This window comes from Perognathus longimembris, chromosome 25 (assembly GCF_023159225.1).
Source record: "Perognathus longimembris pacificus isolate PPM17 chromosome 25, ASM2315922v1, whole genome shotgun sequence".
NCBI classification, from domain to species: domain Eukaryota; kingdom Metazoa; phylum Chordata; class Mammalia; order Rodentia; family Heteromyidae; genus Perognathus; species Perognathus longimembris.
The window spans coordinates 17913679-17938310 of NC_063185.1; the positions used below are offsets into that span (position 1 = coordinate 17913679).

At 50.3% G+C, this 24632-nt stretch overlaps 1 protein-coding gene across 5 annotated transcripts in view; it reads left to right on the forward strand.

Moving 5' to 3' along the window:
- The window catches only part of Sgcd (sarcoglycan delta), a 464814-nt gene that overhangs the window by 402190 nt on the left and 37992 nt on the right, over positions 1-24632 (forward strand). For all 5 annotated transcript variants that reach the window (XM_048334294.1, XM_048334295.1, XM_048334296.1 and 2 more), the window contains 2 exons: positions 6940-7027; positions 10794-10913. In XM_048334294.1, the coding sequence (XP_048190251.1) occupies positions 6940-7027; positions 10794-10913 (208 nt within the window). The remainder of the gene's footprint in view (positions 1-6939; positions 7028-10793; positions 10914-24632) is intronic.

Sequence of the window (24632 nt, forward strand, 5' to 3'; positions counted from 1 at the left end):
ATCGAACCTAGGGCCTCGTGTATCCGAGGCAGGCACTCTTGCCACTAGGCTATATCCCCAGCCCCCCTTCCAGATTTTTAGATACGCCTCAAAAAACTCTCAGAAAAGAGACTCGTGCATATTTGGGGATGAACAGAACAATTGAGTGAGTTGGTTTCTGTTTTCATTTCCTACCTAACCACAGGTGAAAGTGAGCTGAACCGGAAGTGAACTAAACTTGGGACTCAAAGGAGGAAATAACTTCTTTATGCATTCCCAAGGCAGCACCCATCAAGAAACAAATGACTTTCTTCCATCAAAATGAAACATGCTTGTGTAGCCGAGACAACTGGTGGGTGGGTGTTAACGAATTGTCATGTCTCCCGGAATCCTAGGCCCCCACCACATGGGCCTTTTGTTTTTTCTGCCCGGTAAATACACTAAGCTCTTTTGCAGCCTGGGGACTGCACAGGCATCTGTGATTCTGGACCTTTCTCCTTTGGTTCAGCTAACCAGTTTTGCTCCCCATCCCTGTGTGCTCAGACACTATGCCGCTCCCGCAGAAGGCCCTGGGAGGTGTCCTTTTGTGAGATCCTAGTTTGCTTCCTTCTCGGGCATTCACTCCAACCCCTTGTCATTATCATTTTATAATCATCCATGGAATTGGGCATTTCATATCTCAGTTGAATATGAACAGATTGTCAGCTCCGGGACGTTGAATTCCCACTGCTTAGCACTTGAAACAGTGCCTCCGACCTAGGAGGTTCCTTTACAATGTTAGTGGGATGACCCAGGTACCATTGGCTCACGCCTATCATCCTAGCTATTCAAGAGACTGAGATCTGAGGATGGTGGTTCAAAGCCAGCCCCAGCAGGAAAATTCATGAGACTCTTACCTCTAATAAATGACTCAGACAAAGCCAGAAGCGGTGCTGTGTTCAACTGATAGAGTGCTAGCCTCTAGCTAGGCTCGGGGACAGCACCCAGGCCCTGAATTCAAGCTGCAGCCTCCTTTCCTCCTTCATTCTGGGTCCTGGGCAGGAAAGCCCATGAGACTCTGATCTCCCATGAAACACCAAAATGTTGGAAGTAGAGCTGAGGCTCACGTGGTAAGAGTGCTAGCCTTGAGCAAAAGTGCTCAGGTCCTAAGTGCTTCCAGGTCCTAAGTTCAAGCTCAGGACCAGCACGTGCGTGTGCACACACACACACACCACTCACACCCAAATTTGGGCACACAGCAGAGTGACTGATTACGAGCACATAGTTGGGAAAACTGGAGCATTTCCCAGCCTATTTTGAGAAAGTTTCACAGCAAAGCTTCCCTATTCATAACTAGAAAACATTTTCAAAACCATAGACATCCCTCCATGCATAGTGATATAAAAAGATACCCCAAGGTAACACAGAGATAATCATTCTATGCCATTGTTTTTGAATACTTTCAACTCCAAGACAACCTGAGCATCCCATTAAAAATTACTAATGGCAATGGTAATAATCATAATCATAATCAAAAGCCTTTGATGCTTGCTGAAGAGGAACTTACAGAGGACCATTTGGAAGTCATTTTAGTGACACACTTGAGTTTGTATCAGTCTGGTTGTTTGCCACATCCAAGCAGGAGTTTGTGTTAGCGGACATTCATCATTTCAGCTCATTCGCTGTATTACGTACTGGGAAGGACCTAGCACCTTGTTTCCTGCCCACGGGGTGGAGAGGCGCTTAGGGGGCTGAGAGGAGGAGGAGGGGGAGGCGCGAGACAGTCCCCAGGCATGGTTCCTAGCAGGTCTCCAAAGACAGAACCTCCTGGAGATGATTGTGTCTCCCGAATAAAAAGAGATTTTTCCTGAGGCACTCAAACCAAAATTGAATCATTTGTCTAGGACGAGGCTCTGCCTTTCCCCAATTCCAGGGCTTAGAACTCAGCATGCTCAGCGTGTTTTGGGTTGTTTTAGAGCATACTTGACAATAGTTTTATATTTGCGGGGAAGCTTTGAAAGTAGAGTCCCTTTTATTCCATACTCGCACTTGCTTGCTTCCGTAGGCACATTTGGACACCATGAATGAAGCAGTATCGATGTGATTCGTTTTGTTTTGCTTTTTTTTTTTGGCCAGTTGTGGGGCTTAAACTCTGGTCCCCGAGCGCTTTTGCTCAAGCCCAGTGTTGTACCACATTGATCCACAGCCCCATTTCATTTTTTTTTTTTTCTGGCAGTTACTTGGAGATAGGAGTCTCACAGACTTTCCTGCTCAGGGCTGACTTCAAACCTTGATCCTCAGATCCTTCCTGAGTAGCTAGGATCACAGGTGTGAGCTACCAGCGCCCAGCTTTGGTGTATTATTATTGATATTTATTATTATTGTAACTACAGCTGATCTTTCATCCAGATCTCTGTAGCTTTGGCCTCATGTTCTTTCTGTGTGTAGGGCTTCCATGCAGGGTATGACAGTACGCTTCCTTCTCGTAGGTCCCAAGTCCCTTGTGGCTAAAGATAGTTTCTCAGCTCTCTCTTGGTTTCAATTACGATGGGCTGCTTGGCTATTTTGTGAAATGGCCCCTCATTGAGGATCATGGATTGATCTGAAGTGGGTTGCGGTTTAGGAAGAGGAGGACCCCCTCGGAAGTAAGACGACACGTATTTAACAGCCTGGCAGGTCCGTTTAGCCACAGGACTCAGTGCTGAGAATCACATGCTTTCTCAATCCAGTATCCCAATCGGCCATGTCTCTTATAGAGACCAACTCCTAGAGCTTCCGTGTGTTTGTTGACAGTTGCGAACTGGAAGCACGTCTTTCTTTCTGCACCACCGCGGGGCGCCCTTGAACTTCACTGTATAGATGTAGAAACTGAGACGCCAAACTGAGTAATGACTGACGCATTGTTATTGAAACAACCGAGCTGTGATGGAAGTCCGGATCTAGCTGACTTCCCAGCTGCCCTTTCCCTCCTGTGACCCCATCAGCTTTGGGAGCGATGTTCCTGGGAGACAGCCCCCCCCACACACACACCTTGGGGTTAGGATTAGGAGGGAGGGGCCAAAGCTGCCCCAGCTGTCTTTGGGAAGAACCCCTTGGGGCTTCCAGTCGGCTTGCCCTTGAACCTCCCTCCCTGGCGCCGAGCTCAGAGCCTTCTCTGAGTGTGGGAATTGCTGTGTGCTGTCTTAAGGTGATCTAGGGGTCGATTCCCAGAGCAGATTGGGAGCTGTGCTTGGGGGGGCGGGGCGGGGGGGATGGAAAACAGCGCGGGATTATCAGGAGAAGAAATTCCTGACTGTCACATCCTGTCAAAGCAGACCGCACAGCTCTCCGGATGGGATTAAAGGCAAATATTAAAAATCTGTGCCTCTCCTGCCAGGAGAGCATAAATCTCCGCGAGAGTGATACCACGTGGTTGTCATGGTTACTTTGCATTAAGTCCATCTCCTCTTGGGGCTAGGGGCTAGTTAAAGATAGGTCATCCAGGTTTCCGCTGGATCATGTGATACAGTATGTTCCAGGCACTCTGGGAATGTACAGCGAGTGTTTCAAGGAACCTCTTGGGGCCTAGACCGGCAGCAACCTGCTCTTGCTCCATGTTAACCAATTTTCCTTTTTTTCCCCCCCTTTTAATTGTTGGTCATGGGGCTTAAACTCAGGTTCCGGGCACTGTCCCTGAACTTTTTTCACACAAGACTAGCACTCTACCACTTTGAGCTACAGTGCCACTTCTAATTTCGGGGTGATTAATTGGAGATAAGAATCTCTTGGGGTTTCCTGCCCAGACTAGTTTTGAACCCCAGTCCTCAGATCTCAGCCTCCTGGGTGGATAGGGTTACAGGCGCGAGCCACTGGTGCCTGGCCCTGTTTTCCTCTCAGAACAGTTAGCTAGATGCTGATAGCCCATCTCCCTAATCCTAGTGATGCTGTCAGGGCGAATGGATTTCCCTTTTCTCTACCCATTAAAGATTGCAAAGGCAGGAATGTGGTTAAGGGAAAGAAGGTAAGATTACTTGAAAGTGAAAAGATGTCAGAAGGCAGTGACGCTGTCCGTTAAGGGAGGGGCCTAAACCGGAGTCCACTGGTGTCTCATGGCTCCTCCCATCCCTTCTCCCCTGTGCTGATCGCTGGCTTGTATACCTGCCTCGTGGGTTGAGTGGGCACCCAGGGCATGATGGGAAGAAGAATCATTTGAGCAGGAGCCCAAGGCACTATGGGAACAGAAACGCCATGATTGGACACCTGTTACTCAGCCATGTATTATCTCTACCGCTTTCATCCCTGTCTACCTAACCGTTGCCCTTTCTCTTTCTCACTCTCTTGGGAGGCTAAGATGGGGAGAACCATGGTTCTAGACCAGCCCATGTAGAAAAGTCCGTGAGACTTCACCTCCCTAGAGGGAAGCTGGATATGACCGCAGGGGTCTGCCATTCAACCCTGCAACGAGGGGAAGACAAACATAGGTGGACTGCGGTTCAAGTGTGTGCCCAGGGAGCAAGTTGAGACCTTATTCTCAAAACTCATCAGTAGAAGGCAGGGCTTCAGATTTTCAATCAGTCTACCCTTTTGACTCCATGCCAGGACACACAGACACGTTGCTATGTTAGCTTGTCATCTTTTGACATGTCAACACACAAGTCACCTGGTTCCGCTCACTTCACACTCTTAATTGTCGGACCCACTGAGACACTGTATAGGAGAAATTAAATACCATCTAAGGTTGGAAAGAGTAGAGCAATATAGAAGTTTAGTGGGGGGAGGGAGACCCACTTGAAAAACAAGATATCTGGAGAAACATCCAGAAAAAAAAATTGGTATCTCTTGCAGTGGTGAGAGGTGTGGATTGCTACTCTTGGTGATAAAAGCCTGGTAGCAATCTGACATTTACACATCCTGTTTTACATAATCCATTTTCTCTAATCAGGTACAATGATTTTAAAATGTCAGCACGATGAAGCCATTCAGTGTTGCACTAGCCGCGTGTGTACAGCACTCCTGAGAGAACATGGATACCAGTAACGTGCATCTCAGTGGCTTCAGTCATGGGGAAAAGGTTGGAGGCTATTCAGCCTGTTTTGCTTCAGAGGAAGAAAGACACAAGCATTTGTGTACAGAGAATTCCAGAACAAAAAAAGGGCGCTGCTTTTGTGATCGTGGAAAGCGTGGATGTGGACTCTTTCTCCCTCCATGTGGGAGGCTGGTTGCATGTCTTCTGGTATCCCAAATGGCCCCGTGGCAGAAGAATCCTAGGCTGGCCAGCTCAGCACTGGCGTGGCCTGATCTTCATTCTCACCCAGTCTGCCGGCCTCCATCCTGGTGTCATACGGAAGATGTTTCGTTCAGCTCAGGGACCCTTCAGCTGGCTAGTGTCTTCCCTGCGTAATCGCCATAGGCAGAATCAGAGCAAGCTAGAAACCACAGGGACCCAGCCCCCTTGTGAGGCTCTTTCTCTGACAGTCTTTCACGTAGACATAGACGTGAGAGAATGAGATTCTTTGTGAAAACTCCCATGTCTGAAAAATGTTATTTCCTAGGATGTGGCATATTAGCACAATTAATAGGAAGCTCTAATATTTTGACATTGTCATAAAAGAGAGGGACGGGTGCTTGTATGAATTCTCTTACAGTAAATCTTCAGCACAGCTCTTATGAGAGCCCCCCTCCCTGCCAGGAGTCACAGTAGGACGGGGGGGAGGGGGTAGTATTTGAAGGTGCCGATGGCAGAGGGCGGGGACAGGGGATCCTCTGAAATGTGGGAGCAGAGAAAGGTAGAAATGGAAGAAACCCCTGAGTCACTCCACAGAGGGGTCGAGAAAAACCAGAAATGCAAGTTCCTCTTGGCCCTCCTTCTCCTCCTCACCCATACCTCCCTCTCCACTTCCCACCACATTCCCTCTCCCACTCCTACCTTCTTCCTGTCCAGTTTTTCCTCTCCCCCACGTATCTCTTTCTTCTCCTCTTTTGGCCCTAACCATGTCTGAGGAATTTGAATGCACTCAGTACATCAATGGAGTAATGAATTCTCATTTGGTAACAAAGATTTTGAAAGATAGAAATGACCAAATGGTTTCCTTTTATTTTTCAATCACAATTAGATGACACTGAATATCCATGGGAAGAGTACTTCTAACCCAGAGGTTGACAACAACCCTAGGTTTACCCAGCCCTCCGTCTGTCCTTGTACTGCTAGCACACTAAGAATGGTTTGCACATTCTTAAAATATGTGTAGGGAGGACAAAACAAGAAAAGACGACTAAGTCATGACACATTAAGTTTGAGTAACATTGAAAACTATAAACGTCAAATGACGTGAAATTGAAATACGATTGTCCATGAATGAAGTCTTCTTGTAAGACATCCGTAACTCTGTGTCTGCGAACTAAAACCGGGTTTATACCTAAACAACCGAGAGCTGAAACCCACAAAAGGCAAAGTTTTTAGTAGCAGATCCGTTACAGAAAATGTTTGTCGAGCCCTGTTCTGAGCCGAAGTCCAAAGTGTTTAACGTGGCGTGAAAGCTGATGGGCGCCCTTTTAATAAAGACAGAGTGAGTAATGGCACAGAGGACATAGATGGATGGATGGATGGATGGATGGATGGATGGATGTAGATGGATGAGTAGGTGGGTAGACAGATGATAGAATGGAGAGAGAGAGATGAATGGATACATACATATATACATACTTAGGTGGATGAATGGATAGGTAAATATGTGCATATATGTTATGTATAGGTCTGTGCACATATACACTTGTGTGTATGTGTGCCTGTTTATCTGGGAGGAAGCTATGTTGGATGTGTACCTGTTCTCTTGTATATGATATAGGTATCAAGTCTAAAAGCATTTAGACTTCCTGAGTAAAGGTATATATCCATTGGAACGTGACTAGGACCAATTCGGCTCATGGGCGAGTTGGGAAGGATGGTCCTTTTAGTGTAGAAATCTGCCACTTTCCTGTGTTTGTCTTATTTTCTTATTGCAGGGTAATGCCCTCTACTTCAAATCCGCCAGAAATGTGACCGTGAACATTCTGAACGACCAGACAAAAGTGCTCACTCAGCTGATAACAGGTAAGAAGAGGGAGAACCCAGGAAATACAGAGCCCATGAACACCTAGACTTGGCGAGCCAAATGCAATCCTACGTGGACGTGGAAGTCTTCGGGGCCAGGCACGGTGGCGCCCACCTGTAATCGCAGCTGCTCGGGAGCTGGAGATGGGGGGGGGCGGGGGGAAGGGAGGGGAACTGAGCTTGCAGCCAGCCTGGTCAGGACGTTAGGGGAGCCCCCATCTCAGCACACAAACTCGGAGGGTGACTCGAATCCAGCCCCTCGGGAGGCAGAGGTTGTAGATCCAGTGAAGCCACCTGCCGTACAAGGCGTAGCCACTGAGTTGTTTGCATGGTTCTTTGTTTTTGTCTTCGGGGAGACCATCTTGCTCCCCGCTTCCATGGCGAGCCGCCCCCCCCCCCCCGCGGGGTGTGGAGCTGGGCCTCCCTCGCGTTGGAACAAGGACCGCTTGTCCCTCCCGGCCGCGCTCACGAGAAGCCCGGGCCCCGGGGTCGCCATCACGAGTGGCGCCCTCCGCTCAGTGCCCCCGCTGTGGGTGGCAAACGGCGGTAAACAGAGAGGCCTTGGGCGCCCCCACCGCGGACGGCCGGGCGTGGGGGGCTGAAGGTCACTGTTGAGACGCCCAGACAAGCCGGCCATTTGTTTGACCTCGGGGCTAGAGGAGAGACTCCAGATGGAAACTTCTGGAGCCTTCCACTGAGGAGCTGCCGGCCCCAAGGCAGCAGGTGCCATTGTGTGCAGACTCTTTACCCCACAAGTGGAAACCATCCAAATGGCAATGAATTCAACCAGAGGCCTCCTCCTCCTCCTCCTCCCTCTCCCTCCCTCTCTCCCCTCCCTCTCCTTTCCCACCTACCTCCTCCTTCCTCTCCGGATCTTGGGCCCTTCTCTCCCCAACTTCCCTGTTCCCCACGCCCCCCCCATGCCCCCCCCCCCCCGCTTTCTTCTTCCCTTCCTTCTAGGTCCTTAGCCTTCCTCTCTGGTTCTTCTGCTCTGCCCTTTCCTGTCTTTTCCCCCCACCATCTCTACCCCTCCCTTTCCTGGTCCCTCTCCTTCCATCTCTCCTCTCTCTTCCCCTACCCTCCCCGTCTGCATCTTCTCTCCTTCCAGAACCTTCTCTCCTATGACCGCCCCTTCTTCCACCTGACCTTCTTTCCTCTACCCCTCCCCTTCCCTTCGCGCTTGCCTTCGTCCCTCCAGGAGTCTGAGAGGAAGTCCGCGGTGTTCACAAGCTCATTCTAGAATGATAAACACACCTCCTTCCCGGCCAAAGTTTTCCTCCAGGGTCCACACTGCCTACACTGCCACACACCCCGTGGGAGGCCCGAGGAAAATTCGAAGGCCTTCTGATTCCTGTCCCGGAGGGGCCAGGCTTGCTGGAAAAAAAAACACGTCACTGCTGCCCTGTAAGCACTGAGGTGTACTCGGGCCATCCTGAAGATTCCAGAACTCTTCTGGTGTACCTGAACTATATATGTACAAACATACGTGTGTATAAATATACATATATATATACGGGGAGAGAGAGAGAGAGAGAGAGAGAGAGAGTGAGAGAGAGAGAGAGAGAGAGAGAGAGAACATGTGACTACACTGGGGCTTGAACTCAGGGCCTGAGCGATATCCCTGAGCTCGTTCCCGTCATCCTCGCGCTCTACCCCTTGAGCCCCAGCTCCACTTCCGACCTTTTTTTTTGTTTTCCCCTTGGAAGTGGAGCTCAGAGTCCCCCAGACTTTCCTGCCCGGGCCGCCTTTGAACCTCCGTCCTCAGATCTCGGGTGGGATTGCGGGCTTGCGCTGCGCTCGGGGGTGGCTTGCCCCGTGCTGGCGTCGGGGCGCCCAGGGCGGGCGGGTGTCGGGAGCGCTGAGGCCCCGGGCCGATGGGACGGTGGGACTGAGCACAGCCCGGAAAGAGGCATCACCGCCATCAGCCATTCCAACAGGGCCCGCCACCACTGCGGCCAGCGCCGGCCATGGGAAAACGAGGCAGGGACCGCCTCCCCCCACGCTCCCCTCCCCTCCCCGCCACCCCCCCTCCTCCCACGCTCCCCCCTCCCCTCCTCACCGCCACCCCCCCTCCCCCACGCTCTGTCCTCCCCTCCCCGCCACCCCCCCCCGCCCCCACGCTCCCCCCTCCCCTCCCCGCCACCCCCCCTCCTCCACACTCCCCCTCCACTCCCCACCGCCACCCCCCGCCCCCACGCTCCCCCTCCCCTCCCCGCCACCCCCCCGCCCCCACGCTCTGTCCTCCCCTCCCCACCGCCACCCCACCGCCACCCCCCCCCCACCCCCACGCTCCCCCTCCCCGCCACCCCCCCCCACCTCCCCCACACTCCCCACTCCCCTCCCCGCCACCCTCCGGCCTCTCCCACACTCCCCCCGCCTCCCCGCCCCCCCCCACTCCCCTCTCACACACTTCCCCCCTCCCCCACCTCCAGACTGCTTCCCGTCCACTCAGTACCCGCCCGCTCTTTGCAGCCCTGGCTATCAGGGGCACCCGGGCGCTGCTGGTCATTCCGCTTCCTAGACACAGAAACGGAGGGTCTGCAAGATCAGAAAGTGATTCGCCCACAGCCATGTTCCCAGAGAGCGAGAGTGAGCAGACATCCCCCCCCCCCCCGCCCCCGCCTTCTGTCCCCACGTCTCCTAACCGTGGCCCTGGGACCAGGTCGGGGCTGGCGGGATGTCAGCCAGGCCCGGGTATTGTCTTATGTGACTATAAATAATTTCACAGACTGTCACCCGACAGGGCTGCTCCATCATCCTGATGGACACGTGCACACACACATATACACACACGCACACACCACACACACATATACACGCACGCCCTTTGCCCGCCTCAAGGCAAACGCTAAGAGACTCACGAAGCCTCGCTTCCCGCGAACCCTTCATCTAAGTCTCAGTCTGCTACGCACCCCTAAATCCCCATGGAGAGGTGACTGGACCCAGATGCTCGCCTTCTTCCCGCCCTCTCCGGAGACCCAGCTTCGAGAACGCTCGCCGCTGTCGCCCCACTTAACTCTACGGGAGCACCTTTCTGTTGAGTGCATTTCTAACGTGACTTTGGAGACAATCACGTGCCCATCCATTGTAGCCATTACCACCAGGAAATGAATCCGGATACTCTGAAAATAGACAATCTTGGCCTCAGAGACAGATGTCACTTGAATGTTGTGGGGCCTTCTCAGATCCTGTCAGCCAACCGAAGCCGAGAGACTGTTGCTGGAAAAAAGTGGTCAACGTCTTGGACGTTTGACCACAAGTCTACTAATGTAGCAGCCGACAGAGGGGAAATCTCATCCCAGCATGGGTGTGGAAGACTGACAGGACAGTCTTTACAATTAGAGCTCAAGGATATATGATTAAAAGTAATTGAGGTCAGGCACGCAGGCTCACGCCTGTGACCCTAGCCACTCAGTAGGCTGAGGTCTGAGCGAGATGGGTTGGAAAGTCTGTGAGACTCTAATCTCCAATTAATCACTTAAAAACAAAGTGGTGCAAAATGGGAGAGCACTAGCCTTGAGCAAAAGAGCTCAGGGACAGTGCCGGGCCCTGAGTTCAAGCCCCACAACTGACCAATAAAAAAACAAAAGTAATTGCCAAGTCAGGACTTAAGACTTAAGTCAAGAGACTGATTTCCACATTTGGCTTCTGAAATCAGCCCAATTCACAGCAGAGACCAACCATGGTCTCATCAAATGGACCTGTCTTTTTGTCATCAAAGGAGAGTCATGCATTCCCCTGCTCTTCCTTTCTCTCTTCCTTTCAGGTCCAAAGTCTGTAGAAGCTTACAGCAAGAAGTTTGAAGTCAAGACCGTGTCTGGAAAATTGCTCTTCTCTGCAGATGACAATGAAGTCGTCGTAGGGGCCGAGCGGTTAAGAGTCTTAGGTAAGACAGGTGCAGTCGCTGAACCCGTTGATGCTACAGAGTATAAAGAAAAATGCAGTGGTGCTGTACACTGAAAGGCAGTGTCCTGAATGCGCGTGTCGACAGTGTGTGGATAGCTTTGTGAAGGACTTCCGTCGTGATGTTGTAAGGTAAATCCAGTCAGTGAGGCACAGAGACAGGGAATGAATAGACTGATGATATGTCCCTCTCCTCTCTCCCTTCCTCCCCTCTCCTTCCCCCTTTCCCTGAGCATTCTCATTGAATTGGCGATTGAAGAGTTATCTGACAAGGTGATAGGAACTTTGACTTTTCACAAACATATACAACTGATGAGATTCCGTTGGACTTTACAATGTTAAGTGGGTTGGTTTTCAGAAGCTAATTTTTTTTCTTTTTCCTACCTGTAAAATGAGAGTAATCTAGAGAACAGATAAACAGTGTTTCCCAGTGGCAAACCTTCAACAAAATTTCATACAGAGCCCCAGTAAATAAAGTACATTTAAAAAACAAAACAGGATTGCTCCGGAATGTCAGGATTTGTGACTAGAAGGGTCAGACATTGGAATCTTGCCCGTGTGGTTGTATATTCTCCCTCTCCGTCCTCTGGGGGCCACTTAGAACTCATTTTTAAAGATCCTTCCAGTGGCTAATCTTTTTTCTTTAAGTCTGAGACCACTTGGTAGGGCTCATATGCATTAAGTTTAAAAAAAAATGCCTTTCAGGCTGGGCACTGTTGGCTCAGGCCTGTCATCCTAGCTACTCGGGAGGCTGAGATCTGAGGATGCAGTTCAAAGCTAACCCAGCCAGCAAAGTCCGCAAAGGCTCTTACCTCCAATTAACCACTCAAAAACCGGAAGTGGCGCTGTGGCTCAAATTGTTAGAGTGTTAGCCTCGAGCGAAAGAGCTCAGGGACAGCACCCAGGCCCTGAGTTCAAGTCCCAAGACTGGCCAAAAAAAAGCCTTTCAGGATATGCAGAATCTTCTCGAATCTATAGATGACAGATTTGAGCTGCGCTATGTAGAGGTGAGCTGTAGTACAGGCCAAGAGGTGAGCATTCCCAGTCTGTTGCCCAGAGAACATCCATTTAAAGCGCTGTGCTTTGCTGCCTCCTCTCAGCAAGCCCCAGTTTCAGATGAGAAAACCGAGGGTGACAAAGTAAAGGAAGTGTTCCAAGAGCAGATCCCAGTGAGTTCGATGGAGTGATGTTCAAACCCACGCCCGTGGGCTACGGCCTCTCCACGGTTCGACACACACCTCGGCACCACGCCGGCCCTGAGATGTCTCCCCTCTCATGAGTCAGGCTGCCTATTTTTCCTTTTTTCGTATTTTTAGAAATGACCTTTTCCACATCGATTAGAGGTCGGGCAAGAAATTCTATTTCAGACGATCCTCTTACTCAGTGGAGCTGTAGCGGGGTGTGGGGGTGCGTGCCTCTAATCCCACCTCCTGGGCGGCTGAGGCCGGAGTTTGAGACCAGCCTGAGTACCATCGATTGACTGCCGAGAGCTCTAATGTAATTGGCCAGGGACAAAGGATGGTGCCTCGTGTCGGAGTCACTTTGTACAAGGCAGGTGGACGCGCTGCCTACATTCATCTTTGTTCACTGAGTCACTTGATTGCTTTCAAACCTGACTTTGAAGAAAAGGGAGGGAGGGAGGGAGGGAGGGAGGGAGGGAGGGAGGGAGGGAGGAAGGAAGGAAGGAAGGAAGGAAGGAAGGAAGGAAGGAAGGAAGGAAGGAAGGAAGGGGAAAAGGAAAGGTTACGGGATAAATTTAGCTGTCTGTAAACTTTGTTTTAATCACACTGCACAAAACTCTTATAATGCGGTCATGTGGGAACTTCCCTTAGCCCCCTGTCCCTTGGACTCACAACTAGAAGAAGGCTAAATAGTTTTGTGTCGTGATATTTCACCTAGGAGAAGAATTGGAATAAGTCCTTATTCTGTGCATCATCACGACATGAGAGGAGTTGTTTTTTTTTTTAACATAAAAATGTAGAAAGGAAGCATCTAGATAAAAGACCACCCCAGCCACCATTGCTGAGAAGATTTCCCGCCATTCTTGGTGGGCTGCACCCCGTGTTCTGTAGAGCTGGGCTTCCTGCGGGCTCGATTCCGCCACGTGGTGTGGGGTGAGGACTTGAGGCCGTTTCACGTTCGGCTTCGTGAGAAGTTTGGGGGCTCTGTTGGGGTTGAGTCACGGGAGGTGTGCGGGTGGGTACGTATTTCATGTCTGGGTTGCCATCCCTGCTCTACCTTTTAGGATCTTGGAGACCCTGGTTCACGTTCACTTCTCGCGCCACGCTTTAATTTCCTTCTGTGGAAAGCAAAGGGGAAGAAGCAAAAAGTAAATACTGAAGGAAAGAATGAAAGAGCCGGGCGCCGGCGGCTCCCGCCTGTCATCCTAGCTACTCAGGAGGCTGAGATCTGAGGATCACAGTTCAAAGCCAGCCCAGGCAGGAAGGTCCATGAGACTCCTATCTCCAATGAACCTCCAGGAAACTGGAAGTGGCGCTGTGGCTCAAGTGGTAGAGCGCCAGCCTTGCGCTGAAGAGCTCAGGGACAGCGCCCAGGCCAAAAGTTCGAGCCCCACAAATGACAATTTTTTTTTTTTTTTAAGAATGAAAGACTACAGTGACGGGCATAAGTTCATGTTACCTTAAAGCCAGGGCAGTGTTGTGTTAGCTTCGTGTCAGATGACCCTGAAGTCTGTGTTGGCCTGGATCCGTCTCCATCCCAGCTACAAAGCCCCAGTGGCCTGGACTTGGCCCCCTCCCCCCGCAGGGAGATCTGTGCAGTGCTTCTGCCCAAATGCGCCCCCAATACGCCTCCTCCCCCACACCCCCGCTTATCCTGAGCCCCAGTCCACGCGCCTCTTCACGGGGCAGCCGTCCTCCCAGTCTCCCAACACCCTGCTCTCATTTCCAGGCATCGCGTCTATCCTCCACACCCACATCGGTGGATGCTCCTGGCTCCGAAGGTTCTAGTCCTAATAAGGCTGTGTGTTTAGGTCTGGCCAAAGTTCATTTCGCTTTGCGTTCATTCATTGGATGGCCTAAATGGCATAAAATGGGTGTGTGGAATGAGACGGGATGCAGGTTAGCTTTCATTACAGCAGGTAGTTATTCGGTAATGGACAGGCGTGACTGTTCCAAAAGCAGCAAGAGCCAGGTGCCGCTGGCTCACGCTGTAATCCCAGCTTCTCAGGGGACTGAGGTCTGAGGACGGCAGTTCAAAGCCAGCCGAGGCAGGAAAGAAGAAAGCCCGTGAGGCTCTCCTCTCCAAGGAAGCATCCAAAAACACAGAAGTGGAGCTGGGCCTCAAAGTGGTAGAACGTTAGCCTCGCATAAAAAAAGCTCAGGGACCGCGCCCAGACCCTGACTTCAAGGCCCGCAACTGACAAAATAAAAAATCCAGCAAGAAAAGAAGCAGCGTGAAAGGCCGGGCAGCTAAGAGTCATGTTCGTGGCCATGTCATTTACAAACAAAGCGTAATTATGAGGTGTTATTCTAATTGTTAATTAGGTCTATTTATACTCTGGATTCATTTTATTTTTTTTAATACGTCCTCTAGATGTTACTGGATGCTAATTATCTGAGTTACATTATTATCAATTGAAAAACATTTTTAATTAAATCTAAAGCCATTTAAATTAGCATAAAATTTATAGAAATGTAAATGGGGTCTGATGCTTAACTTGCTTCGGAGGACTGCTCAGAGGAGACAGGAAGCCTTCTGAATTTGCTTTTGATGAAGCTCTTTATTGTAAGGCAATTGATTTTTTTAAAAAGTTTTATGAGTGTATATTAATCATACAAAGGGATTCTGTTGTGTGTTTCCATACATGCATATAATGTGCTTCGGTCCGGTTCGGTCCTATTAGTCTCTTATCTCCCACCCTGCTGTCCTAAAATTTTTTAATGTGTTTTATGATTCTGTTTCATAGGAGTTGGGGATATTCCAACATGATCAATCCTCTTCATCCTCCCTTTTTGCTTTCCCACCACCTCCCACTGTTCATTTGTCCACTTATTCATTATTATTAGGGTTGGAACTCCAGCCTTTGTCCTTCCAGAATGCAATCGATCGCCTGAGCCCGAATGAGCAATTGATAGCCTATCTCAGTGGTGTTCATTCGTGAAATGGCTGTGTGTCTACCACATATTTAATTTGTTTGTGTGGGAGAGAAAGATGAGGAGGGGGGGAGGGAGAGAGTGGAGAGAGGAAGAGAGAAGCGATCTCAGCTATTGGCATTGATGCCAGGGAGATACCATAGTCAGACGCCACTGCTCCTGCTCTCCTGGAGTTCTCTGACTAATTGAGAAAATGAGACACCTGTTCCGATACCTGGACACCCAAGAAGGAACTCGGCTTCCTACAACGATGTCATGGCGATGAGAGATGGGCCGTCCCGAACCTGGCCTCCGTGCTGGAGGAATCCACTGCATGGTGGGAAATGCCAGGTAGCGCGCCGGCGGCGTGTCGCCAGTCATGTGACACGGACTACATCTTCCACCCCACTTTAGGATGGTGCAGGTCCTCGGGGAACAGCTCCCCCGGACCCCCTTTGACTTCACTCTGACCCCGTGTTTCTCTTCAAGCATTTCGGGAAGTGTGAAAGAGACTGGGGTGCAGGGGTGGAGAGTAAAACCTGGTTTCTTGTATGAGCTGGTGAAAAATGAGCAATTCCACCCTGGGCCCTCGACAGGCGAGAGCCTGTGCATCTAATAATCGCGTCCGATGCACAAGGCAGGGAAGCCTGGGGTCTGCCGGGCCCCCCCCCCCCACTTCTCTCCGTTATCATTAGCCGAGAGAGTCTAATGGGAACGCAGCTCTTTAAAAAAAGAAAAAGGAGAACGAATTGCTGGCCGTCGAGCTCTTTCTTGGCACCTCATTCCAAAGTTGGTTTATTATTTACAGGGGTGCGGGAATAATATATTAGGTCGTAAAAATACATTTGCCATAAATAATGCACTCAGAAAGCCCAATATTAAGGGGGGAAAAAAGTCTCAGATGATCCACCCCAACCTAATAAACCAGAGCTACTTAATGAGAAAAAGCACAATTCCACCATAGAGAAATAATAACGGGGTTTCGCTGGGGAAGCTATGGGGAGTCGCGCTCCACTCTCATAACTCTTCCAAACCAATATTCAAAAGAGCTGTCCAGAGGCCCCCGGGGCGGGGGAGAACCACGCACGCGCGTGTGGACGCCCCCAGAGCTCATTCCCGTGCAGGAAGAAGCGGCACTTGCTGAGCTCCGCATCCTTTCTCCTTTGGCAACAGGGAGATGGGACTTAGCCGGAGGGTGATGGACCCGCGGCTCCGGGTTGCACATGCCCAGATATCCCGGCATCTCCTGGGTGGACGTCCCGCCACTCAGCCCCTTCCCCCCCCGCCCCCCCCCGGCTCCAGGAGAAGGGGAGGCAGGCGGGGAGGATGCTTAGGGTTGATGAGGCCGGCTCCCCAGACGCTTTGACCAGAAGAGGTTGTAGCAGTTATGGACTGGGGGGGGGGGGGGGGGGGAACGGGACTGACAAGATTTCTCCAGTCACCCTCAGTGGCGGGGTGGGGGGGGGCATCTGTTGGCTTTGGGGTGTTGCATGTGTTTTTGTTGTTGTTGTTGTTGTTTTGGCCAGTCCTGGGCCTTGGACTCAGGGCCTGAGCACTGTCCCTGGCTTCTTTCCGCTCAAGGCTAGCACTCTGCCACTTGAGCCACAGCGCCGCTTCTGGCCGTTTTCTGTATATGTGGTGCTGGGGAATCGAACCTAGGGCCTCGTGTATCCGAGGCAGGCACTCTTGCCACTAGGCTATATCCCCAGCCCTTTGTTGTTGTTTTTATTGTCCACATTCTGTTCTCACCGGTTTGGTTTGAGTATTTTCAAAGGAGGAGCTGGACTTCTGCCGGGCACTCTCCCGGTGGAGAGCTTTTCCCTAGCCCCGGGGAGACGGCTGTGGGGGGGGGGGGGGTTGGGGGGGCCGATGGCCGAGCCCCAAATACAGGACAGGAGCTGTGGGCTTCAGCACTCTTGCTGAGGAATCCCGGTCTTGCTGGGGTCCTGTCCCTCCCCACCTCTGCTCTGCTCCCTTCCCTTTGGGCATGGGAATGTTGATTCGGTGTCATAGCTTGGAAATGGATGACTTGTCGCTTGTTTTTGCTTTTTTTTTTTTATAAGAGCTCATAACTTAGGAGTGTGCCCCGAGTCTCCGAGGAGACTTGAACTTAGTCGTTTACACAGCGTATTGGAGGTACTGAGACTTGGGTGGCTCCAGGAGGTGAACTAAGTACATTTCCTATCAGGAGATGGCCGGGAGCTTTTGTGGGGGCCGGGGGTGTGGTTTGAAGAGTGAAAGGCACACCCCCCAGGCTTGTGTATGGAACTTTAGGTCCCAGCCTGGGTGACATCATTGGGGGAAGGTTCTGGAATTTGGAGAGGTGGAGCCTAGCTGGGCCTTGGTCCTGGGAGTTCTCGTCTGTCACTCCACTTCCTGTCTGCCAAGATGGGAAGGAAAATCCCTGGCACACGTTCCCACAGCAGTGTTCGCTCTTTGCACACTTGTGCCGCCGAGTGACGCTGTCCTAACGCATGTGAATAATAGGAGGAGCCCGTGGTTCCACAGGACAAGACATGAAACTCCACCCTGACGCGCATCCCCTTGGCCGCATGGGCCAGACTGGCTGCTTTGTGGGGCCCCATCAGTAGGTTCTGGTGATTGCACCTCGGAGTATGGGGACCGCTGGCCTCTAGGGGGCTAAGGGCAGACACTTCTCATCCTACAATTACAGAGCAGGCTTCTACAGTGTCCAGCCCTGGGCTTCAGCCGTGCTGTGGTTGAGCCGTCCTGGGCTAGAGGAAAGGGGGGAGACGATTCGGGACGTAGATGAAATGCCGTGTTCCATGCACTCGCGTGGCCCTCTGCCTCTTTAAAAGGTTGCAAGCCCTCCATTCTGACTTCTCCAGGTAGCAGATTAGATTCTTTTTTCCCCCTCTAGAGGGTCAGGACAAGCACACAGCAGGCAAACAATTCCGTGCTAACCACTCCTACGTGCGACCCTGCTGTCTCTTTATCCTGGACCTTGCTTGAAAGGCAGGAGAGCAAGGGGCGGCGGGAGGGGATCTGAAAGCCCGGCCTCCGGATCAGGGCAGAGTGAATGCATCCACTGCCTTTCTGACACTTGGGCCACACCGGACAGTCGACCGTGACTTAATATAACATCAACTATGCTTATCATAAAGGATGAATGTCCAGGTCCCTGATTCATGTAATTTTGAGGGTGCTTTTTTTGTCCTTAAGGTTGCTTAGGCTGGTGTAGAACTCACAACCCTCCTGTATCTGTTTCCTGGGTGCTAATTATAGGTGTGCTCCTGCTATTCCTATTATCTTCTAGGTTTCCATAGACATTAAGGATGGCTTTTGATATTGCATCCAGCACTTTCCATTGAGAACTAGGGGTATTTCCTTAACTATAGAGAACCACAGTCTTCTTGGGGCAAAGGAGAAGTTGGGTTTACAATTTTTATTCTATAAAAATGGCAAGGGCTGGAAATAGGGCTTGGTGGTAAGGTGTGGGCTAGCACAGACAGCCGGATCCAATCCCTAGCACGCGCGTGCGCGCGCGCGCACACACACACACACACACACCAATACACACACACTCACCAAAAAATAACATATAATAAAATGGAGGAGGAAAAGCAAAGAGAAGGTCAAGGCTAAGTTGTACATTTGGTGTGAGAAGCAGCCTTTATGGTTTCTGGGAATAACAGAAGTGTGATCTCATAGTTTGATCTGTTTCTTTAAAATCCTGCTAAAATTGTGCTAAAACCATTGGCATTTGCTTCTTTTACTTTAAGGCTGATGTGGCTCAATTCTGACATAATCCCTCATTACAATAGTTGTCCTGAGAAAGAGAGAGAGAGAGAGACAGACAGACAGACAGAGACAGAGATCTACCGTCAGGAATTCCTGGGTCTCTGCCTTTGCTCTCATGGGTTGAGGGACTATCCATTCCATCCATCCATTTAATGATCTTCTCATTTGTCATGACATTAAAAAGAGCATTTGCATTGCCTGACTGAGATGGTTCAGGAACATGCCTGGGTTTACTGATTTTTTGGTATCCAGTGTTCCTAACATCGGGCCTTGGACTGGGATTTCTAATAAGGAGAAAATGCACATAAGGGAAATAATTTTTAAGGGGCTGGGAATGTGGCTTAGTGGTAGAGTGCTTGCCTTACATGCATGAAGCCCTGGGTTCGATTCCTCAGCACCACATATACAGAAAAAGCCGGAAATAGCACTGTAGCTCAAGTGGTAGAGTGTTAGCCTTGAGCAAAAAGAAGCCAGGGACAGTGTTCAGGCTCTGAGTCCAAGCTCCAGGACTGGCAAAAAGAAAAAGAAACAAATAATGCTAATGGATTTCTATGGAAGTCTTGCTTTTAATCTTAATTATATTTAGCTTAGTTTTCTGATTTCAAGGGGACCTAGTTATAAAAGAAGCCATTTTTAAAGATTAAAAGCATCTATATGTGATCCGAGGAGAATTCCCCAAGCAGCACCATTTGTCACTCCTATTTGTATTTTGCTGTGCAGGTTGAAAATCTGGTTCGCTTTTCTTTGGTCTTCACAATACACCTGAGCTATTGGCTAGGTACCAGATAATGCCTACTTTACATGAATAAAAAGTAAGTCCAGGAAGATGGAAACACTAAGAGCTACAAAGAAGCTACAAAGACCCATCTTCAGATGCTGTGAAAGACCAAGGTTTGCTTTCCATGAGGTTTGGCCCAATTAGACGTATTAGGGACTTGAAGGTTATAATGACTGCTCTTCATTTTATCAGTAGGACCTATCTGTATTCCCACCCACCCACCCCCAGCAGACACTAAATCAATATTGACTGAAAGAATAAACAGATGAACAAAGAAATAAATAAATGAGCAAATACACCAGCCCCAGCAGAGAAAGGACAACACAGAGGCAGGTATGGCTGACTGTTAACTTACTAGATCCTCCAGGCACTGAAGCATCTGCTGCTATGAAATCATGGGGCCTGGGAGGCCTACCGAGCACCACCTGGAAAAGCTAAAGCATTTTCATCATGGATTTGAAAGGTGTTGCTCAGGACAAGTTGGTAATCCATCTGCATTTCCTTGTATACACAGTGCATTCGGTTTACAAAGAGATACTAATGCATTCATGTTAAAGCATATGGATTTACAGCCTGAAATGAAATGTATTCATAGATAATCTACCTTAATCCTGTTTGGGGAAGGGGAAGAATCAACTGGTATCAGATTAGTATTGATTAGCTGTCACTGGGATTGACAAAGCAGCACACAATCCACTTAGCAAATACCCAGATTGAGCTGGAAAGCTCTGCAGATACGGGTCTGGACACTGGCTCTTTTTTTTTTTTCTTTTTCCCCTCCTTTAAAAGATAATCAGTTCGGCAGATGGAGCATCCTCCTTGGCACTGAATAATTCACACTTCACAGACAGTGGTCCCCGCCCCCCACCCTTGTAGAGCGAACACTGGGGCAGGGATGGAGGAAAACACGCAAATGCTCCCAAAAACGTGCTTGCCGCTGGCCTGTTCCAGAGTGCCCCCGTGAGTGTCTGCCACTGTTTCCGAGTGGAAGAACACCCTCAAGTGTGCGTGTTTCAGAGCTGCCCCCTGTCCGTTTCCATTCTGTTAACGGGCAGGTGTTTGATGCGGAGTTGGGCTGGAGTCATGGTTACTCGAGAGAGAGAGAGACTTCTTCATAGCTCTAGGGAACGGTGCTCCAGCACTCCACTGGAGGGCTGAGAACAGACACCGAAGACACAGAGCCGTCCGCCTCGCAAGGTAAAGAATGAATGAATTCTTCCAGGGTGCTTCTGACTGTAAGTGACAGAAAGCCCAGCTCATCTGGTGGAAGGCGGTGAACGGTTTTAATGGGAATTTTCTGATTTGTAACTAAGATGTCTAAACATGGCCGACCGTGATGTTTTCAGCCCTCCTCCCTCTGCGTGGGTTTCTTGGTAGGCGTCGTAGAGGGAGGGTTAGAAACGCTTTCGTCCGGATGACCATCAGTCAGAAAAGACCTGCTTAGCCTGAATGGGGCTCCTGCCCTTGGACACCTCATCCTCACAAACCAGACTTTTCTAAAATTCTTTTGGGTCAGTCGTAGGGCTTGAACTCGGGGCCTGGGTGCTGTCCCTGAGCTGTGGTCCTCTGGTCTCCTGCAGAAATTTCTAGGTTCAAATCCCAGTTCCCTAACGCTGAACAAAAGCAGCACGTTAAGCCAGGAACTAGGAACACAGAGTGTGTCGCCAGACCTGCCTGTGGTTCACACACCTGGTTCTCGAGTCAGCCTCTGTGAAGCCATTTTGTGACGCAGTTTCCTCATCTGGACGTACAGATGTCATGGTAGCCGGCACCTCGCACAGGGGTGGCGGCATGTAAGTCACAGAACCAATCCCTGAAGGGTCAGCAGTGGCTCCGGCATTCCTTCCCCCCCACCTCTGTCTCTGAGCTCCCACTGTCACCTTCTAGAACATTCCATCCCCATCATCTCTGCCTTCTGCATATGGGATGTCAAGAAAATATGGGCCGGCCTGGGCATCATTGGTCCATTGAAATGATAGCTTCAACTCCCTGGCCTGTCTGGTCATTTCACATACCTCTCTCCTCAACTTCTTGGACAGACAGAAAGGATAAGGAACTTTTTCTGGGGTGGTAGGCCCCGCTGGCCAAGGGGTCCACTACAGACATAAGGTCGTCACCCCTCTGAGAGGTTGTCACCTGCTTACAGGGGAGTCTGGTCCCCCAGGACTTGAGATCTCTACGCTCCTCTCAGCCAGGGGGGTGGGGGGCCCTTGTGGGTCCCCCCCATCTCCACAGTACAGCCAAGACGGCTCCCCCTGACATGAGGCTCCAGCCGCGTGTCTGCGCCACGACAGGCACACTTCTCCTTTCTGGAAACAAACCGTCATCAAAGACGGGCGAAGGACGCAGCCACCTGCCTGACAGGAAAGAGAGAGAAAAATAGACCAAGAACAAACCAAATCAACGGCTCACAGAACCATCAGGCCGGAGACAGAGCTGAAGAGTTGCACCCGGACGGCGTGTGACAAAGTGCAACTCGCTAGGGTGGGAAAGGGGTCCTCGCCCCTCAGAGGCTGCACGCCAGGCCCCGGGCGGCAGCCGCTGATTTGATTGCCTTCAATTGCAGAGATGATCCAAGTGGAGAGATCATTAAAAGCAAAGACAGGGCATGGCGCGCTTCAGAACCTGTTGCCCTGGAGACCAGGTAGCTGGAGCCTTTGGCATTTGCTTTCCTGTGGATGTAAACACCAACAACAAGAAAAAAAAATCACAGGAGAATAGTGTGGCCAGCTAGCTCATCCTCCTCCTCTCCAGAAGTTTCTGTGACAATCTCCAATGTCTCTCCGTGCTTGTGGCTTGGGAAAGTTGGGGGGAAGTTGCCCCCCCCCCGTGCACGAGTTAGCTGGGCGCTCGGAGTCCACGTGTAACGCCGGGGAAGAGGAAGAGGAGGTTGTGAGCATGACATGGTGCCATATCCCGGGAGTCCGATCCGGTGGCGAAGGTGAAGATCGGACCATCCAAACCGTCCTTTAAGCCACCCGGGGCGTGGGCCCGCGGGAAGGCTGACCGGCTGGCACGATTGCGAGTGGAAATGACATCACGTGAGCGTTTCCAATGCTTTGGAACCGTCGCTTTTATGAAGACTTTTGGACTTTGCAATGTCTCCTCCAGTTGTCCCCATCGTCCTCTTCAGTCAATGAGTTCACAGGGCTCCTATTGCCCCCCTCTCTCTTTCTCTCTCTCGCTCTCTCTCTTCCTCTGCTTGATGGCTTGGCCCAGGCCACCTGCCCTCGGCAAGCCCGCAGCGGGCGTGAGGGACACACGGTGTCTCCCTTGAACAAGGCTCGGATGTGGAGATGACACGGTTCATCTGTCGTGCGAATCGGGTCCGGACGTAGCGGCTGGCGTGTTCACACGATTGCCTCCGAGTGCGTTAGACACAGCCAGTGGGTTTCCAGGATCTGTTTTCCTGGGCAGGTTTTATTTACTGTCAAGAATAATGTAGTCATAAGACGCTGAGATGAGGTTACTTACTGCTTGGATGCCTCCTTTTTTTTATTTTTATTTTTTCTAGTTTGGGCATAATGGCACACTGAGTGCGAGCTCTGGTCCATTGGTTTCTAGAGTAGAATTGGCTTAATTAAACCACTTGTCTCTATCCTAGCCCACCCTTGTCTCGGGTGTGAATTGCTAGTGGCCTCTCAATTTCAGATTCCATGTGAATGTTTAATAGGGACACTCTAGCAGTATGTCCGGTTCCGTTTTATGCTCATAGTATTTAAAGGGGACATGTCATATCTTACTGTCGGTTGTTGATACTCAAATCATTTAACGTACTCCAACCCATACCCTTTGCACTGGCCTGTTACTTGTAAGAGAAAGCCAAATCAATGGTTGTGGCAATGATTAAATATTAAGCCAGGCACTGATGGTTCGTGCCTGTCATCCTAGCCACTCAGGATGCTGAGATCCAGAGGATTTCCATTTGAAGCTAGCCTTCGCAGAAAATGTTGTGAGACCCATCTCCACAGTAATCACCAAAAGGCTTGGCTAGAGGCATGACTTAGGTGTTCACGCGCCAGGCAAACACAGGCCTCTGTGATGCATTGGTAAAAGCAGCGCTGATCTTACTAGCTCGCTGGTCTCTTGCTTGTCTGCTGTTTCAAGAACTGGGGTTAGCCCTTCTTTCATTGTGGTATGCCACTTTGTCAGATCAACTTCTTTTCTCCATTTTATAATCTAGTGGTAGTATAAACGCCTATCTTTAGCCAAGGGAAATATGGCTATAATTACATTTGCCATTCAGTTCTTACCTGCCTAAACAATGTAAACTGAGAAACTTTCAATGATTCTGATATTTTCCCTCCTTTCCCTCCCTCTTTCCCTCCCTCCTTCCCTTCTTTTCATTCCTTCCTTCCCTCCTTCCTTTCTTTTCCTCCCTCCCTCCCTCCCCCCTCCTTACCCTCTGTCTCTCTGTATCTGGCCTAACTGCCTTCCTTCCTTCCTTCCTTCCTTCCTTCCTTCCTTCCTTCCTTCCTTCCTTCCTTCCTTTTCCCCTACCTTCCTTCCTACCTTCCTTCCTTCCTTCTTTCCTTTTCAGTTGTGAGGCTTGAACTCTGGGCCTGGACACTGCCCCTGAGCTCTTCAGCTCAAAGCTAGTGCTCTTCCACATGAGCCACGGTACCACTTCTGATTTTTCTGGTGGTTAGTTGGAAATAAGAGTCTCACGGACTTCCCTGCCTGGTTGGCTTTGAACCACAATCCTCAGATCTCAGCCTCCTGAGTAGCTAGGATTGTAGGCGTGAGCTACCAGCGCCCGGCTTTCCTTCTTTCTTTCCATTCATTTGTTTGATTTCTGAGATGGGATCTTATTGTACAGCCCAGGCTGACTTTGAAACTTGTGACCTCCAAATCCCAGGAATACCTGTGTTTACCACTAGACTTGGCCTCCAGGTGATTGAACTCTGCCATGTGAAACCATGGAACATTTGTCCCCATGGTTTAAACCCAAAGATGAGTTTTTACTTCCTGCTCATTAAAAACAGTAGTCCAAATTTTACTGATATTAATGATGTTCATCAAGAAAGAATTTACCACTGCAAACCCCATTAAGACAGTTTAATCCCTT